Source organism: Leptonychotes weddellii, chromosome 3 (assembly GCF_054177405.1).
Source record: "Leptonychotes weddellii isolate Sample4059 chromosome 3, ASM5417740v2, whole genome shotgun sequence".
Classification (NCBI taxonomy): Eukaryota; Metazoa; Chordata; class Mammalia; order Carnivora; family Phocidae; genus Leptonychotes; species Leptonychotes weddellii.
Window position 1 is genome coordinate 5,971,891 of NC_138371.1, and position 18,350 is coordinate 5,990,240.

Genomic DNA, 18,350 nt, shown 5'->3' on the forward strand with positions numbered 1-18,350 from the left:
GTGGCCAGGTCATTAGAAACACTGCCTCCCCCCCGGCCCCCATATGTTTCCGGGGAAGCAGTTTACCCCAGGACCCCTGGAGAAAGCCCTGGGCACACCAGGCTCCAGCAGTGAGCTCCCCAAACCTGGGCCATCTTCCCACCTCCATGAGCCAGTGCTGAGCAGGTCTGGCTCCCGTTCTAGGTGCTGCCCTCCCCAACCTGAGACACAGGACGCTGCGGGCGGCAGCTTCTGTGTCAGTGACATCACTCAGCCCCCTCAACAAGCCAGCCCCAATCAGCTCAAATCAGATCGCAGCAGAACAAACTTTATTTCTGTGAAGAAGACTCACACTTCGGCATTTAGCATAACTAAAGGGCTAACTCTGGAGCGTGGCTCATCGCGCTGTGAACTACCCCGTTTCCCAGCGGTCTTCTCACTCATCCCCGGCCTCCTGGTCTTTCTTCCCTTCCTCGGGGTCTCCTGAGTCTTTCAGATTTTGGCGAGCAAACTCCTCGAAAACCAAATTTTCATTCTGAAAACTAAAACAGAACAAAGAACATTTTGATCATGGCACGCTCTTGGAAGCTCGCAGTGAAATCTCAAGCGAAGTAAGACCCTTGGTCTTCCCTTTGCAACGGGGGAACCGATCAAGATTTTCCTACAGGATGAAGCCTGGGACCAAGCCGTTCTCCTCACAGCTTTTCATGTAAAGTCTCTTTAACAAACACAAAGAAGAGAAACTGAAGGAACCCACAGAGCAGACACACATGCCCAGGATACCCGAGGGTGCGTGTGTGCGCATGTGTGAGCGGTGTGTGTGCAAATCCATAGTACCAGGGAGCAGAAGGAAAACCAGAGGCTGAGGAGGTGTTCAGAGCATGTGGTGTGTACAAAAAGATCCCAAAGGGGGTTTGTGCCTGAGGAGGAAGTCACAGAACACAGGGAAGCTCAGGGCAGTGGCTCACCTTTCCTTTGCTGTAAGCATGGAATAAAGGAGAGAGAGAGAGAATTATCAGCATAAATTCTTTTTTTTTTTCTTTTGAGAGACAGAGGGAGAGAACACACACGTGAGCAGGGGGAGGGGCAGAGGGAGAGAGAGAATCTCAAGCCGACTCCATGCCCAGCACAGAGCCCAACATGGGGCCCTATCTCACGACCCTGAGATCATGACCCGAGCTGAAATCAAGAGTCAGAGACTTAACCGACCGAGCCACCCAGGCGCCCCTATCAGCATAAATTCCGTGGATAGCTGCACTTGGAAAATTTCTTCCTTATTTTGGGGACTTTACAGTTGGAAGGAAAAGAAACCTAGGTACACGCATTTCATAACAACTGTGTGCACTCCCTCCCTCTTTGCCTTTTCCAGCTGCCAGAGCCTTTCTCTCTGCCCATCTGAACCCTGGTCTCCTTTACAGAACACCTCGCCCTTACCTCCTCAACCAGAACAAACCATACCTTCACCTCTGGGATGCTTTCTCTTTTCAAAGTGTTTCTCCCTTTGTGTCCTTTGGATTCTATCTAGAGCCGAGTCCCAGGTGCAGTTATGACCCCCGCTCCGGGCCCATCTCACACGTTCAGGCCCAGCTCGCAAGGGGCGAGTCCCGGGATGGACATCTAACCAGCACCTTCCGTGGCTGGGGGGTGCACTCAAGCCGGGGAACCACTCCCAGGCCCCCCAGGGGTTGGTTTCTCTGTTAACATGTTGATCATTTTGTTGTTGTTGGGTTATATTTTCAGATATGTTTTGCAGCCCCTGATTAACTGCTATTCATTTGAGTGGTTCTTTGTTGTTCGTTCGTTCCTTCAGTTTTCTGTCCACCTAGTAAAGTCCCGTAACCCTCAGGGGTGAGCCAGCAAGAGCCGAGCAAACAGTTCCAGAGGGTTTTTCGGGAGCACCACAGTGATGGAGACCCACAGCTCTTGTCTCTCGGGCACTAGGAGGGAAGTGTCCGTGTGGGCTGCTAACCACAGACCAACGGAGAGGTCCCCGGGGCAGGAACCATCCTGGGCTCCCACATGCTAGCCTAATTACACTACCTGGGACCGTCAGCCTGAAAGAGAATCAAATCAACACCTGCATTCCATGGTGGATGCTCTTGACAGGGGATAATAAAAACTTGGTAGCATTTCTGTAGTGTCTATTAGGTATAAATTACTTGGCCCCAGGCTCTGGCAGAGCTTCTTAGCTACAACTTAGCGCTGTTTCTGCTTAGTCTACCTGTCCAGACTCAGAGCCGGGAACCAGGCAGGTAAGGTGTGAGCAGTCCTGTGCATGAAAGTCCTGTGACTCAAATCTCGGGAAGTCAGAATTTAGAGGCCCCGGGGTGATCTGTCCTTTCTCCCTGAAATCTCACAGGACAAAAGATCACCGTTTAGTCTTGACCTTGTGGTATGTTCAATGGAAGGGCCAGAATGACTGGAACATGAGAATGTCATACCCAGAAAAGGAAGAGCCCCACTTCCCCCAACTTAAGGCAAAAAGTCTGTTCACGGCTCCAGAGAACAATCTGCCATAAACGATGGCATCGTCTCAGGTCATAGTTTTAAAATATTCTTTTAAATGTCCTTGAAAGGGACCAGAATGCATCTCAGAGTTAAAAAATAGTATCTGAATGATACCAGCAGGTACGAATAAGAAAAATGTGGCCAGACTACTTTTTCCCCAAAGTACATTGACTATTTAAATCCAGAATATTTGGAAAAATACTTGGAGACAAAATATTTTTGAGACAAACCCAAAATGAATATGGGGGCTCATCCTAGTGTTTAAAGGTCATTTCATGATCAAGATACAAAAAGCTATAAAATATAAGAAAAATAAATCTTGTTTGTTTATACCACTTTTTTTCAGCTCGGGTCCTGGTCTCGGGGTCGTGAGATCGAGCCCCGCATGGGGCTCCACACTCATGAGGAGTCTGCTTGTCCCTCTCCTTCCGTTCCTCCTCTCTCTCTCTCAAGTAAGTAAATAACAATCTTTAAAGATACATATTTAAAAGCCATATCGAGCTCTAATTCATATACCATACAATTTTCCTAGTGACAGGCACAGTCCAGTGGTTCTTACTATATTCACAGAGTTATACAACCATGACTCCATTTACTGCAGACATCCATACGAGAGCCAATGGGTTTGCAATTCAAAGGAGCCAAGGCGTCAGGAACCTGGCCTGACCCCTTTTTCTAGTATTTTCTGTACCCTCATCACAATTGCCACCGCCCAAAATACTCATCTTGTGAATGCCTGTTAATGTTTCCAAATGAAATGCAAAAGCCTCAGCCTCTCAAATGTATTTTGCACCTAAACTTTCTTTAAATCTCAATCCAGTTCTATTCCCACCAGAGCTTCGGCTTGTAAATCATCCCTGATAAAACCCAACAGGAGAGTCCGTGTCCAAGGGCAGGGATGCTCTATTGTCCTCATGCTAACTGAAGGTGGACAAGCCGTGGCTCGTGGCTCGTGGCTTGTGGCTCATGGCTCGTGGCTTGTGGCTCATGGCTGAGGAGATGAACACTCCTCTGTGGGCTGGCCCCAGGGCACCGTGAGGATGACAAGCAATCACCTGGCAATGCCCCCTGGGGCCATGGTCAGGAACGACCAGCAATGAATAAATAAGAAATCTGCAAGTAGTAAATGACTGGAGAAAGCCAAGACGTCGCGTGACTGACCTGGGTCCTCGGGCTGGGGGTGCATGAGGCGGAAAGGCACCTCAGTGGCCACTTCACTGGAAAAAAGAGAATACAGATGGATGAGAAGACACACAGGATTGTAAAACACACAGAACAGAGTGGTGGCTGAAGAGATTCCAAGCTGGAAGAGGATTCAGTGAGATTCAAAACAAAACAAACCAGAAATCAGGAAGTGGTCAAGGAGGAATTTTAAATGTATTCCCCAGAATGCGGTCCAGAAACTTCACTTAGGCATGGCAGAGACAGCTAGGCTTTGTAAGTTCATTCCCCTTCCTTCTGGTTATTAGTTCCAGTGATGTGCTATGGTGGGTAGAGAAGTGAAATCCCGCAGAAAGGATAGTTTTGGAAAAAAAAAAAAAACAACAACTTGCCAAAGTGTACATGACCTTTTATGTGTTTATTCTATGTCAAGAGTCACATAGTCGCTTGTTAGAGAGCAGAAGAGAAATGAGCAGCGCCCGCCACGCCAAATTCCAGAAACTGAAGGGCTTCGGGGTGGCTTGGAATTTATACAAAAAGAAGGAAGGAAAGGGGTCAGGATGGAGAACAGAAGGCAAATCTGGACCAAGGAAGAATGGAAAGGAAGGAGTGAAAGAGCAAGGGTCTCTCCTTGCTTCACCCAGGACCCACCGCCTCCTACCCCGACGTTACGGCTTTGGTCAGAGCACATCTGTGTACAAGGCGACTCCGGTCAGACCCCAGTGCAGATGGGGTCTGGGTTCCACGTGAGGGATGGAGACAGTAAGAGCCAGGATGAAAGAGTCTGCGAGGTCAGCGCCTGCCTCGGACGTGGCTTCAGGCCTGCCACTTTGGGCATGGTTTGAAAAAGGTAGCTGTTACTGTTCACAACGGCCAGACGGTGGAAACAACCCAAATGTGCACCAGCTGCTGGATGGAGGACCCAAATGTGGTCTGTCCACACCATGGACTATTATTCAGCCATAAAAAGAAATGAAGTATTGACATCTGCTACAACACGGATGAACCTCAGAAACATGATGCTCAGTGAAAGAAGCAGTCACCCAAGGACAGATACTGCCTGATTCCTTTTATGAAATAGCCAGAAGAGGGAAATCCATGGAGATAGAAAGATCAGTGGTGGCCAGGGGCGAGGAAAAGGGGGGAATGTCAGAGACCACTTAATAGGTATGGCTATGGTTTCCTTTTGTGGTGGTAAAAATACGAAGGAGCCAGAGAGCGCTGACCATTGCACAATATTTTAAACATCCTTGATGCCACTGCGTTGTACATTTTAAAATGGTTCAGATGGTAAACTTCATGTTACATACACACAGACACAAAGACACAAAGGAGCATGCCAATTTTCTGAGCGTGCGTTTGTGTGCGTGTGCGTGTGCGTGTGTGTGTGTGTGTGTGTGTGTCCTTGCCCAGGGGAGGCTCAGCTGTGGTCTCGAGGAAACATCCCCAACCTCACACCGATTAGGCAACATTCGTACGATGCCTCTGGTAGGCAGTGGGTCTCACTTCATAACACCTCTGAGCAGAACTGCCAGCAAACCAGATTTCACCGTTACTATCTTGAACCCCAGATTGGTTCCCCATGATATCCCGAGAATCAAGCAGGGAAGGAAGGTGACCAGGCTTACCTGGAGGTGAGCTCTCCCAGAAAGCTAGGAAACAAAAGCAAACAGGGCTGGTGAGTGTCCCAGTGATACCACAACCTTATTTCCCATTATTCAGAGGTGGACATGTCCCAGGCACGCTCCACACTCACAACTTACGGGATCTTTGCAATCCCGTAACATTCAACTCGACTCTTCCTCTCTACTTGTGACGTCATCTCTTTCTCAAGTGGATTAGCTAAAAAGAGGAATCACTTAGGTCCAAGCCCTGATGTTCAAGAATAGACCACAGAGGTCTTTGTGGAATACACTGCTATTCACTTATCTTGACTACTAAAAGAAACTCTACCGTTTTAGATCCTCTCGGAGAAAATCAAAGGTAATGCTACGCACTTTGAAAAACACTACAACTACAAACACGGGGGTAACACAGTTTGTAAAATCAACCCATGCTCTACTTTGTTGTCCCAGCCGAAACTGGGGGAACTCATTATCGACTTAGAATCACAGAATATATGCTTGGACTTGCCCTTGATGGCTCGTCAAGGTAAAAGGCCAGAACCTTTGGCAATGGGATTTGAAAGGAAAGTGAGAATTCAAGTTCTTTCCCTCCTAAGATGCAAAAATGGAGATCTACCGAGAATTCGTTTGGCAGCTGCCCTTCTTTCCTGAAGTGTGATGTAGCACTGAACGGATTTTTCTTTTTGGCGTATCAACCTCCACCATGTGAGCATAAGCGCGCACACTTCCACCAAGTAGCACTAATGTATTTCGTAGTTTGCTCCTTCTAATTTTTCCCACGTGATGTCAGATCAAACAGAATCGACGATGACAAGACAAATAGAATCTCTCCAAAACTCTACTTGGTCATGACAAGACAAATAGAATCTCTCCAAAACTCTACTTGGTCATCCATAGAATTTGTAGATCTTTCTTCCTTGCTGGCTCCCAATCATTCAGGAAAGGAAGAATTCAGATGGGGAGAGGCCAAGACAGAGCCCACAGCATTGGCTCTTGGACACTCACCCTGACACCGTGAGCTTCACTTTGATTTGGTAAGACACCAGGATGCCCAAGACAGTCCGGTCTATGCCCTCCTTTATTCTGCTCAAACAGAAAGGAAAAGCGGAAAATTACAGAGGAACAGCAGAAAGCAAAGACTGGATGAACAAACCCCTCACCTCCAGACAAGCCTATTATAATGGGAGCATCTTCTTAAGGAACTGGTGAATTCAACCAAGCTGTCAAAGTCCTAGAACTTTCCATAGTCAAGGGAGGGGATTCCTTTCCTGCATTGTAGCTTGGCATTTCTTCCCACCCGCCACCCCCCCGTCCCCACCCCGGAAGTTCAAAGGGCAGAGTGTGTTTCCTGGTTCTACCTACTCTGTCTCCAGTGTTGTTCATCCACCTGCTTATCAGCCAGAAACACCCCCCTCCTCATCCTCCTTGGCTCCTCCCTCTGCCCCACCTGCCATCCCTGGCCAACCACTGAGTCCTCCATAGGCTTTTCCTGCCTCTATTATCTCAGTGACTTACCTCCCACAGGCCCAGCCCCTTCCCTGAGCTCTCAGCCACTCTGCAGCCAGAGGGCTCTCCCAGGGTCAAGCCTCAGCATGGCCTGGCAGTCAATCTGTGAGCTGGCCTTTCCCTGCCTTTGCCACCTCACGCCCCGCTATGCCCCAGTGTCTCCCATGCACCAGCCTTACCACACACCAGCCTGGAATGCCCTCCTTCTCTGCTAAGACCTCAAGTTGAAGTTGACCCTCCTTTGTGAAGCCTTCCTGGCCATCTGCCATCAGCATGGGTCTCCCTCCTTTGTGCTCTGGCCCCCAGCTCCCAGCATCGTGTTGAGGTGAATGAACACAGTGCGTGAGGCCATTGCCCATGCCCCCAAAGAGAGCGCCGTCTAACTTTCCCCGATAGGAGCTCCATTCCAAGTTCTACTAACAGGTGCTGAGCTCCTACTGTCTGACAGGCACCCTGCTGGGCATTATAACACATTGTTATCTCATATGCCGTCCATTGCAGGGACATTGAGTATTTCAGGATGCCCAGTCACAGGAGTTAAGGTCTGAAAAATATCACGACAGGCTAGCTACAACAATGTGAATGACAATAGACAACATGGCCAAGAAAGCTGAAGGCTTGAGGCAGAAAGCAGGGCACGATTGTGTTGAGAGGTCTGAGAAGGGTCTGAGAAGGGTCTGAGAGTACAGGGTAGGTTCTAGGCCCAAAGACCCCAGCCCAGGGATCCCTTTCATGGGAGGCACCTTGGACATTGCTCCCAGGGCCATGTTGCCCTTCAAATACTCCATCAGCTCCTTGGTGCCTGGAGCTGCTTGTGGAGGGCAAATGCCTTTATCTGGAATCATGGAATGTGGTCACACAGTTGAGAGAGGCTGATACCAAAGGGGACAAAAAGGGGTGCAAGCCTGAGACCCCGCCACCCCCCTGTTGCTAGGACTGACTGTCTGACTTGTACTGAATGGAGTGAAACAGCTGGGGGAGAGAATGTTGAGAATGAATGAGTGCTTCAGCTCATGCCTGATAATACCCAGCAAGCCTCCCCTCCGCCATCTTTCTTGAATGGGAGAGTCTCTCTGCACGCCCCCACTTGCTCTCTCTCTCTCTCTCTCTCTCTCTCTCGCGCACACACACACACACACACACACACACACACACACACACAGAGATTGGCTAATCCAGGTTCTGCTGTGGTTGTCACTTTCCAGGGCCCTGGAAGGCAGCCCTGAAGCTGGGGGTGAGTGAGGGACTCGGGGTTAGGAGTGGCCTTTGCTCGGCCATTAATTGACCAGGTGACCTTAGTCAAGCCTCTCCTTCTGGCTGAACTTCAATTTCCTCATTCATAAAATGAGTATAAATTCGCCTTCCTCACAAAAGTGTGGAAGACTTACATGGTTGTGAAATAGTCGACAAACCATACAGCATTTCTATAAACGTGGCATGCCACTGTTGGTGTCGTGATGGCCACACCCTGGAATAAACTGATCTCGTGTCAGCATGCCTGCCAGTCACTCTCCCAGACCTTCACCAGAGAGCCTTAGAATCGAACATTCCAACTTGGACCCTTCTCCTCATAAAATCCTTTGACTCCCATGATCCCGCTTCCTGCCAAATGTTTGCTAACCCCACTCTTGTCTCGGAGCCCATGGGCTGCTGAGCTAGGGGGTCATGGAGATCAAGCAGGAGAGCCTCTTCCCGATGGCATCCCCTTGCAGGTGGCCTACTGGGGCCACGGAGGGAGCCCCAGTGCATCACACGGGGGATGGCAGGGAGTGGGCCTCGAGATCTCCCCCACTCAGGGCTCGCCAACCAACATGCTCTGGGAATGGAAGCCTTGAAGGATGGCTGGACATGGCAGTGGATAGTTGACCTGGAAGGCTCCCTCCAGTTTGTGCTAGATCCGCTGGCGAAATTCAGCCAGCCAATGGTTCTTTGAGTTGGGGTCAGCAGAGCAGTGCTTAGCTTCATTGAAATTTAATTAACATCTGTAGCTATCAGGACCTCCTGTTCTTTACCTTCCCTGGTGGAAATGAATAAATGGCCATTCCACCATGCATGAGGCCACCTGCATTACTCAGTTTATTTATTTTTATTTTTATTTTTTAAGTAGGCTCCACGCCCCATGGGGGGCTCAAACTCGTGACCCCGAGATCAAGAGTCACACAACCTACCAACTGGGCCAGCTGGGCGCCCCGGCATTACTCAGTTTCTGTGCTTAGGGCACTACACTAGCTAATGATATTTTTAGAAGGTAACGGCTGCCATTTCTGGAGCACTCACTGTGTACCCAGCACCACATTTTACACGGACTGTCTCCCGTAATCCTTACAAGCCTCTCCACAAGAAAAGACAGCACCCCCACTGTACAGATGAGAAAACTAAGGTTCTTAGGCAGCCTGAGTCATTTGCCCAGGGTAGCCCAGACTCTAAGCAGTGGAGCTGGGGCTTGGCAGGAGGCTGCCTCCAGAGCCCACTGCTCTAACCACCATGTCACACCAGGGGAGGGAGTGTGGGCCCCGCTCGGGCCACCGAGTCAGCACTCTGCGCCTGGAGTGACAGCCATCAGGCTCCACGTGAGCCCATGAGCCCAGGGGGTGAGACAAGAAGCAGGGCAGACCAGTACCACCTCTGCCCTGAGTCTTGGCGGCTCATCTCCTGAGCTACAAGGACTCACATGGTGCTGGAGGCAAGGTTCGTGTCCTCGTGCTTGATCTTCCCATCCAGGGCGATGCCCCGTCTTTCACGGTTGTTGGCCAACAAGGGCACCAGCGTGAGCGTCGTGGTCAGAGTGCTGTTTGGTGGCACTTTTTCTCTGTAGGAAGAAACGCAGAGGGGATATTTGGCTAACTATTCTTAGGGCCATAAAGCCACCATCGGTCCCACGAGACCCTATCTGCCATCAAGGATTTTCCAAGATCCAAGGTCCCTGTGACTTACGGGGAAGATAGTTCAGGTTATCTGTGCACTCGCCTTACAAGAAATATTGGTGACATCTCAAAACAGGCTGGCAGCAAGTGCCTCAACCTCCTGTGAGTCACTGAATTTCTAGAGTATTCTGTGGGGCTAAATGAGACTAACACAAGGGTCAGGGCCCACAGCAGTCTCCTCCTGAGACTTCGTGACCACACCATGGGCTGCAGGCCATCTGGCCAGTGCCAGCAAGAAGCCTCAGCTGGAAGTCGCCTGTCACCGAGAGCTGTCGCTATCAGGAGGATCGGGCTGTTGAGGGTGTGGTAGGGCCCTCTGGACTGGTGCAGACCGGACTGGTTTGGTTCAAGGCACGCGTGCTCTGTCTCTCCCGGTTCTTCCCTGTCACCGGGTCAGGTGGTGGGTGTCTCAGCCTCTGACAGACACAGGGAACCCATGCCAAACAGTGGGTCTACAGGTCAGGGATTGGGCTGGGGGCACAGCAGTGAGGGTTTCTCCAGGCCTGGAGCATCCCTGGCTCGTGGAGCCTGCAGAGGCAGCTCTGCTGTTCACCGGCATGCTCCACCACATCTGCATCCAGAGGTGTCCACGCCGCTGCAGGGCTCAGCCAGCCGGCTGCCTGTGTCAACACTCCTGGTGCACGGAGTGGCCCTAAAAACACTGCCCAGGAGTCAGCCCCAGGGTCCTGGGAGCCCCGGGGTCCAGGGATAATGACTAAGGCTCTGCAGCCTTCTGAGTGGCTTCTGGCCTGAGACCTGTGAGCACGATCTAGCTCAGCTTTCAGGCTCCCCGCCTCCCACCCTTGGGGGGATCCTACAACGGTCGCCAGTGTCCTGGGAATCATTTGGTCCAAAATGCACTGAATTGCTGAAAAGAAGTCCAGATAATGGGCTATCTGAGGGGAAAACTCAGCCAGGGACCATTTTCTCCTTTCATCATTGAGCATATGCCAAAAGATGAGCCAGGGAAGCCCCGGGACCCGAGGACGTGTGAGGATGCACCTGCAGGGGAGAACAGACCCCCCCACCAGCAGCACGAAGGGAGCAGCCGATGAGCTACGGCTCTTTCCTGCCTCCCTCCCCTCTGGACCTATATTTAAACATGGGGCGAGATCTGCTTTGAGTAATAGTTTATTCCAAAATTGTCTGTTAAAGTTTACGTCATGTTCTCTTGCTCAATCAGTTTGTGTTTCCTCACCGGCCCCCTTCCTGTAGCTCTGGTAATATTTTTTGCATACAATGGTGCTGAGACACATCAGAGAGGCAAAGAGGAAAAGACCTGCCCGAGCGACCCTCTCTGGGGGAGGCATCACCCCAGTAACCCGTGTGTGAATGAAGAGCATGGAGCAGGACCGGACAGGTCTCTGGCTCCCCCATCACAGGGTACGCCTCTGCTTTCAGTTCTAATGAAGGGAGAGAAACGCTCCATGGCGCCGGGCTCAGAACTGACAGACCACTGGTATCTGGCTGTCATTGGTACCACATTTTCAAATTGAGCTGAAGATCAAAAGACAAAGAACCCTCGCCTGGGCAGACAGATCATTGGCTTGTCTGCACCGGGGGCAGAAATCGTATCAGATTCCTCTGGACTTATTCCAAGGAGCAACAGAAAGTTTCAGCTGTTCCCACTGTGACATTTCAATCTTTATTTCTCTCCTTTCCATCATTCCTTGTGAGTGAGATCTCCGGGAACTCTTAGGAAGGAGAACAGAACTGAGATGCTAACTTTCCTTGCAGCCCTTAAAGTGAGAAAAGGGGAAGGAAGGGAAGCATCCTACTTCCCTCTTCAGGACGAACAAAAGGGGAACTTGACAAGGAAGCCTGAGCCACCCAGGAAATAGAAACCCAAGCAGCTACTCACTGTGTTTCCTCCTGGGCCACCGGCTTGGTGTAATAGTCACTCGAGTAGAGAACCACGTTGGCCACTTGTTCTACTGCAAAGGGAGGACAGGGGTGGGTGATTCGACGTGGAGTCCCCCACCCATGTGCATGGCGCCTGCCAGGGATGCAGCGGGTCTTCCCTCTCTAATGCTGATGGAGGGTCCTTCTCAGGCTTGGCTTTAAGGCTGGGGTTTCTGAGTTCTGTCCTCAGGCCACTCCTGTTCACCAATAACCTGCTCTGTGGAAGCTTGCCCCCATGAGCCAGCCTCCCTAAAACTGCACCTCCCAGGAGACCCCTACCCGCTGAACCCACGCCATACCTACCCTTGGGTATCCTTCCAAGTGTGCCGGAACTCACTATTTGTGCTTTCTCCAAACCTGCCGCCCCTTCCAACACTCTCTTATTTAATGAGCACCTCCTTCCAGTTGTCCAAGCTAGAAACCTTCTCCCAGCATCATACTCCTGACTCGTGCATGTGGGTAGGAAGGTGGGCTCTGGAGCCAGACTCCTTGGGCTCAAACCCCGGCTTAGCTGTCAGCCGTGGGGTGAGTCATTTAACTCCTCTATGCCTCAATTTCCCCATCAGCAAAATGGGGGTGACAACTGCATCTAACTTCCACGGTTGTTGTGATGATCAAAAAAAAAATTTTTTTAATCTCTGTTCAGATCAAATTTGAGAAGTAAGAGAAACAATTTGTGTGAAGCACTCAGCACAGTGCCCAGCCTATAGAAAGCTACTAACATCTTGCTTCAGGAAGCTCAACAGCTTCTTTCAAAAATGAATGGCCTTGATGTGAGAACTCATAAAACTTTGAGAAATAATTTAAAATCAAAGTATCAAATGATACTTTCTCAATCCTGCTACTTTGTGGACTACTGTATTGCACACTACACACAACATGCTAAATAATACCAGGTCCTACGAAGAGCAAATGCAGATGAACTACACCAACATAAGACAAAGCCATAAGCATGCACATCAGCATCAGGAAAACGTATAGTAATTCTTTAGTGTGCCTGCATCAAAACTCCTGAATCTTATCTATGATGCACACACACAAGGGAAGAGGAAAGTGGTGTGTAACATAAGTGACCAGCCATCCTGATCTGCCTGGAAGTAGCCCATTTTAGCACTGAAAATCCTGGTCAAGAGGCACCCAGCTGGCTCAGGCGGAAGAGGATGCAACTCTTGATCTTGGGGTCATGAGTTCAAGCCCCATGTCAGGGGCAGAGATTACTTAAAGAAATAAAACTTAAAAAGAAAAAGAAGAAGAAAAAGAAAATCCTGGTCAAGCCAGGACTGTTGGTCACCATAACACACTATGAGTCTGACTTTGTCTTAGTCATTGAGTGTTGTTTGAGTTAGTGGTGAACTTAGAGGTCACCCTCCCCGGTCATTCTGTCGTGTCTTTTTTATGTGGCTCCTCGAAGACCACGCTATCTGACCATCCCCTGTACTTCGACACCCTCCGAGCTGAAGAAAGGGGTAGAATAGCAGGCAGGCTGGCTTGGTCATCACATTGTGGTAACTCAACAGCAGACACGATAGGGCTTTACCATTTACAAAAGCACTTCCAGGCTCCAATCCTTGGAGCCTCACAAAACCCAGGAAGGTAGACCAGGAACCAGTGCCAGATCTTCATAGAGGACGCACAAGGCGCAAGCCCACAAATTAGGCCCACTGTCCTCAATCCAGTGCTTTTCCCACTATGCTATGCTACCTCTGTCCAGAAAACTTAATTCTGATCCAAGAAAGAAAACTCCTCCCGTGGCTTCTCCCCGGGATCTGGCAAGGGGCTCCTCCAGGAAGGCACGGCATGGAATGTTGGAGGATTGCCTGTCAGGGATGTTGTTTCAGGACAAAAGACAGCCCTAAGCTGGACACAAGGTGGCATGAGGCGATTCTTGAGGGTCTTTCCTCCTGTAAGTTCCTGCTGTCCATGACAACAGAGATAAACAGGCAGTTCCAAAGACCCAGGAGGGCCTTATCTGCCCAGAGAAGAGACCCTGGGGAAATATGACCAGATGGAGAAATTCTAGAAGACTCTGCCTTCCCGTTTTGAGAAGAAGTTCCTACCTAATGCTTTAATCTTCTTCACTGTCTTCTCTGTGTTATTGGTCACGGTAATGGTCACCAAAATGGGCTCCCCATGGAAATAGATCTGAAAAAGTTAGCAAGGAAGTCAGAAAAGAGGAACAGAGCATGGTGGTATCTTTAATCTCATGGCTTTCTAGGTTTATCTCCGTCCTTTAACCAGAATCAAAGTGGCTGAATTCCCACACTTTCAAGGAAGATAAAGGGATAGCAACAGGGTTCCGTTAGCCAGGGTCCCGAATGCGGTCTGCCTCGTCTGTGGTGCCCTGAGGACAGTGTGACCAGGGTGGAGTGGAGCAAAGCTGCTCACACCTGGAACGCCCAGTCCTGAGGGTCATGGCAGCGCTGGCCAAGGGGGGTCCCCGGTGGAATCGGAAGGCCATTTGGGGCAGAATGAGGGCAGTGAAGGGGAATCAGTGGAGAGCCCAGGGGCAGGGTTCTCCTCAGCAGTGATCCCCACGTGATCCAGGCCCGGGGGGGGGGGGCACACCCTTGCACACGTGTGCACACACAGGCATGCATATAAACACAGTATGCTGAGCCTTTGCTAACACGTTTGCATGACTCTCGGTGACCAGAGGGACCCGAGACAGCCTCAGCTGGTGGTTCTTCACCCTCCTTCACCACAACATCCCTAAGAGATGCCATTCACATGTGACTTGGCCACCCCTTCACCATTACATGGAAACTTACATTTTCCAGGGAAGTAAACAATTTGCAAAATCACACCCATTGGAGCTAGTAAATGAGACCCATGGGGCCAGGGGGGCAAAAACGGCCTGGTCAGGGGCACACGGAAACCACCACCCTTCTCCCTAGTTGGTCTAGGACTGGCAATGCGGTGGATGTGGCCAGTGTGACCCTATCCTGAGGGTCACCTTTACTAGCTCCAAATTATGAGAAAAAGCCAATTGTTCACAAAACATTGGTGCTTTAACTACGCCTAGACACAAGATGACTTGCAGCACACCCGCAGCGGAGTGGGCCCCAGGGCCCGCTCCCATGCGGGACACAGCGCCTGTCCAAGGCTCACCTCTTTGTTGAGGGAGACAGCCAGGTGCAAGGGCTTGTCAGACATGAAGAACTGCCAGGCGGTGTCAGCTCGGGGCTGGGGACCCATCTTCGTTGGCGCGTGTTGTACTTTCCGGATCAGTAAACGCACGGAGCTCCTGCGGGTGACAAGAGCAGAGAGTTCTGGGCTTATGGCTGGGCCTCCTTGGAAGGTGTCCAGGCCTCTCTCCCCGTCCTCATGCTGTGATGCTTCAAGAATACTCCCAAGGGGTGACAGGTGAAACAGAGGAGGGAGGAACTCCATGTTGGGGTGCGGGAGGGCCCCAAGGACCTGTGTTCTGGTCCCTCCTCTGAGGTTTCCCCAGCTGGGTGGTGTGGGCTCGAGGTCACTGTCACCCTCGGCTCTCAGGGCACAGCCCGGGGTGGGCAGGGGCTGAGTGTGCCTCGTATGACGTTCTTCCACACACTCAGCAAACGTGACTTACTGCAATTGCTATTCGTTACAGCAGACCTCCACGAGTGCGTGTGTTAGGTGTGAGGAAAGAGCGTTGAGGGCACGATAGAAAACCATGTTCAGGTACAAGAAGAAAAGTGAGCACCAGGGCCCGGGGGGGTGCGGGAGGGCGGGGGTCACTGCCTGAAGGGCAGAGAGCCTCTGTTTGGGGTGATGACATGTTCTGGGTGTAGACAGTCTGGGGCGCAGAGAGCGCACAGTGCTGTAACTAGGGTCCCACGACACAGTGGATGGACTTAATGTCTCCGAAGTGCACACTCAGAAATGGTTAAAACGGTAGGACTCTATGCGGTGTATATTTTATCACAATACAGGAATTACTGAGAAGAAGAAAACTAAAGAGAGAGGGAATCCAGGGGCTGCTAGAGGCTTATGTGAACCTTGAGGTTGTTAGCTCCTCCACCATTTTCCTTTTATCCCCCCAAAGGACGAGCCACCGACCCTGCCCCGTGTGTGGACGTCCTGACTGCCTGGGCCGGGCAGGCCCCATCTCCCTGGCCGTGCAGTCCTATGGGGGGAGCTCAAGTGAGGGGCGGCTTCCCACCCCAGCTCCTTGCCCCCCACCCCAGGCGCCGCCCCTCGTCCTGCAGCTACACTCTTACTTCCTGGGCACTTTGTCCGCTTTTTCCTCTGCGCTGTCTCTGGCAAATGCTTTGACCTCAAAGTCGACCCCGCAGCACTGCAGGGGGCAAGAGAAGAGACAAGGGTTCAGTCAGCACCTCCCTTCCCGGCAGCTGGGATGGGGTCACACGTCCCACCGGGATGTTAGGTGGCACTGGGTCTTTTTGTCTTTGCCACGTCCTTTCGAGGGCTACCCCACGAAGGCTGGATTTGCCGCGTGCGGAAAGCACGTAAGGAAAGGATGAGGTCAGGACGGGGAGCGCGCTGTGGGCCCAAGCTCCCAGGGAGATCACGTATGGTGTCCAGCCCTCCCCGCCATTTAGCTGTCCCTCCAGCTGTGACTCCGCATGCCTGGCACTGAGGTCACAGCGCCCACAGCAGGGGCTAGATGCAGGTGCTCGCGGGGCTGGCGGGGGGTCCACGACTGCCCACACCGGCCACCAACCCTGGAGGGCTGGTCGGCCGAACCCAGACGTGGCGCGGCTGGAACGGGGGCGGGTCCCGGCACCGGTGGCTCTTCCAACTTTGGCAAAGAAGCCGGAAATGGAATTGGGGGCAAAGTCTTCTGATTTTGAAACTGACTCAATAGCAGTACGTTGTGTGGGCAGAACAACCGCATCTGCCCCGCGGGGCCCCTCCCCAGCCTGCTCATCTCTGCACGTCGCGCTCACCAACCGCCCCGACGGAAAAAGTGCAACCGGCTAAAAGACATGATCGGTTGTGTTGACGGTGGCGTATGAGCCACAGCCCCGTTGGTTCCACAGCCGGGGAATCGTGACAATCCTGAGATCTAGTTCAACAATAAAGCAGCACGGGGGGCGCCTGGGCGGCTCCTCCTGGCGCACACTCAGCCCCTGCGCTTCTCTCCCCCCTTGGGAGCTCATGCCTGGCCCACCCGCCCCTCTCAGGGCAGCGGCCAGGGTGCCCTTGGGGACCTACTGCTCAGAGCCCACCAGTGGCTCCCCGCTCACTGAAAAAGGTCTTTGGGGCCCGCACCTCCCCACACCCCTGACCTGTTCTCGCCATTTCGCCCTGCTCCTCCTGCCCCCGCACGCCAGGCAGCGTGTCCCCGCTCTCTGGAAGCCTCTCCCCTGGGATAGCGGCGCTTCTCCTTTACCCTCCTGGGGAGGCCTTCTTTTAAAACATCCTGAACAACCACCCCACCAGACTCTCGCTAGCCTCTTGTTCTCCAGAGCGCCTAACCGTCCTTGAATGGGCCCCATAGACACTGGTTATTTCGTTTTTGACTGATTCTCCCCAGTCGCCTGGGGAACCCCCGAGGGGCGGGACTGACCACTGTTCCATCCACAGGCTCTGGCCTGGCTAACAGCTGCTGAAGACAAGTGACAGATTCGTTACAACGTCTCTCTGCTTTTGTGCATGTCTGCAATTGTCCACAACAAAAGGCTATTTTAAAAAGTCATTTGGGGGTGCCTGGGTGGCTCAGTCGTTAAGCGTCTGCCTTCAGCTCAGGTCACGATCCCAGGGTCCTGGGATCGAGCCCCGCATCGGGCTCCCTGCTCGGCGGGAAGCCTGCTTCTCCCTCTCCCACTCCCCCTGCTTGTGTTCCCGCTCTTGCTGTCTCACTCTCTGCCAAATAAATAAAGAAAATCTTAAAAAAAAGTCATTTGAAGGAATGAATGGATCCATGGCCTTTCTTTCAGAACTAACCTTCCCGGCGTCTTGCGGAGCTGGCTGCAGCATCACCGAACAGGGTAAGTAATTAGGAAACTGTGAGAAGAAACAAATCATTTCATTCAGAGGCAGTTCTCTCACACGTGATATGCACTCGATGTACAAAACTGAGAAAGGAAGGATGAGGAGCACAAAATGACAACAAAAACCCCCCCACAAAACCCCGTGTTCACCCCTATTGCCAATACCCGGAATAACATCAGGAATACGAACTTCCGAGTGTCCCGTGGGCTCCCTCACACACTAATATGGACGTCCACGTGTGTGTGCTACAGGAATGAGACCCAATGATGCACGTGTCCTGTGGTCTGCTCTGCTCCCATCCCCGCCCAAACCCTCCTCAGAATGCATTATGCCTGTTTTTCTACACCGAGTTCCGCCATTCTTCGGGCTTCGTTAACCCCACATTTAATTTAGCCAGCCCCCTTTGTTGGCTGGCCCTTCATTCAATGGTACTTTGCTCTTTTTTGCCACGAGAAACCATATGCTGCCATAAACCTTCTTCATCCACCTCGGCACAGTTTTATCCCAATTAAGTCCACAGGCGATGCCTCTAGAAAGGGAACGTAGGTCAAAATCACATTTTTAAGGTTTTTGGCAGGTTAGCTCTCCAAGGTGATGTCACTTCAAACTCCCAGGACCAGATCATGAGAACACGCAGGACCACAAAACTGTCTTCTTAAGTGATTAAAAAAAAAAGTTGTGAAATACACACAATGTAAGACTTAGGTTTTTAGCATACCGATCAGTGGCATGAAGTACATCCACGTTGTCCTGCAATAATCCCCACCATCCATCCCCAGATGGTTTTCACCCACCCGCACTGAAG

At 51.5% G+C, this 18,350-nt stretch overlaps 1 protein-coding gene across 1 annotated transcript in view; it reads right to left on the reverse strand.

Annotated features, from left to right (window-relative positions):
* Window positions 1-291: 291 nt before the first annotated feature.
* Window positions 292-18,350, reverse strand: part of SAG (S-antigen visual arrestin) — a 39,751-nt gene continuing 21,692 nt past the window's right edge. The window contains exons 7-17 of the mRNA XM_081813373.1: window positions 17,498-17,557; window positions 15,808-15,884; window positions 14,714-14,849; window positions 13,663-13,747; window positions 11,565-11,637; window positions 9,451-9,588; window positions 6,279-6,356; window positions 5,277-5,300; window positions 3,649-3,704; window positions 948-957; window positions 292-521 (exon numbers count right to left, since the gene is read on the reverse strand). Coding sequence (XP_081669499.1) covers window positions 416-521; window positions 948-957; window positions 3,649-3,704; window positions 5,277-5,300; window positions 6,279-6,356; window positions 9,451-9,588; window positions 11,565-11,637; window positions 13,663-13,747; window positions 14,714-14,849; window positions 15,808-15,884; window positions 17,498-17,557 — 843 coding nt within the window. The 3' untranslated portion in view covers window positions 292-415. The remainder of the gene's footprint in view (window positions 522-947; window positions 958-3,648; window positions 3,705-5,276; window positions 5,301-6,278; window positions 6,357-9,450; window positions 9,589-11,564; window positions 11,638-13,662; window positions 13,748-14,713; window positions 14,850-15,807; window positions 15,885-17,497; window positions 17,558-18,350) is intronic.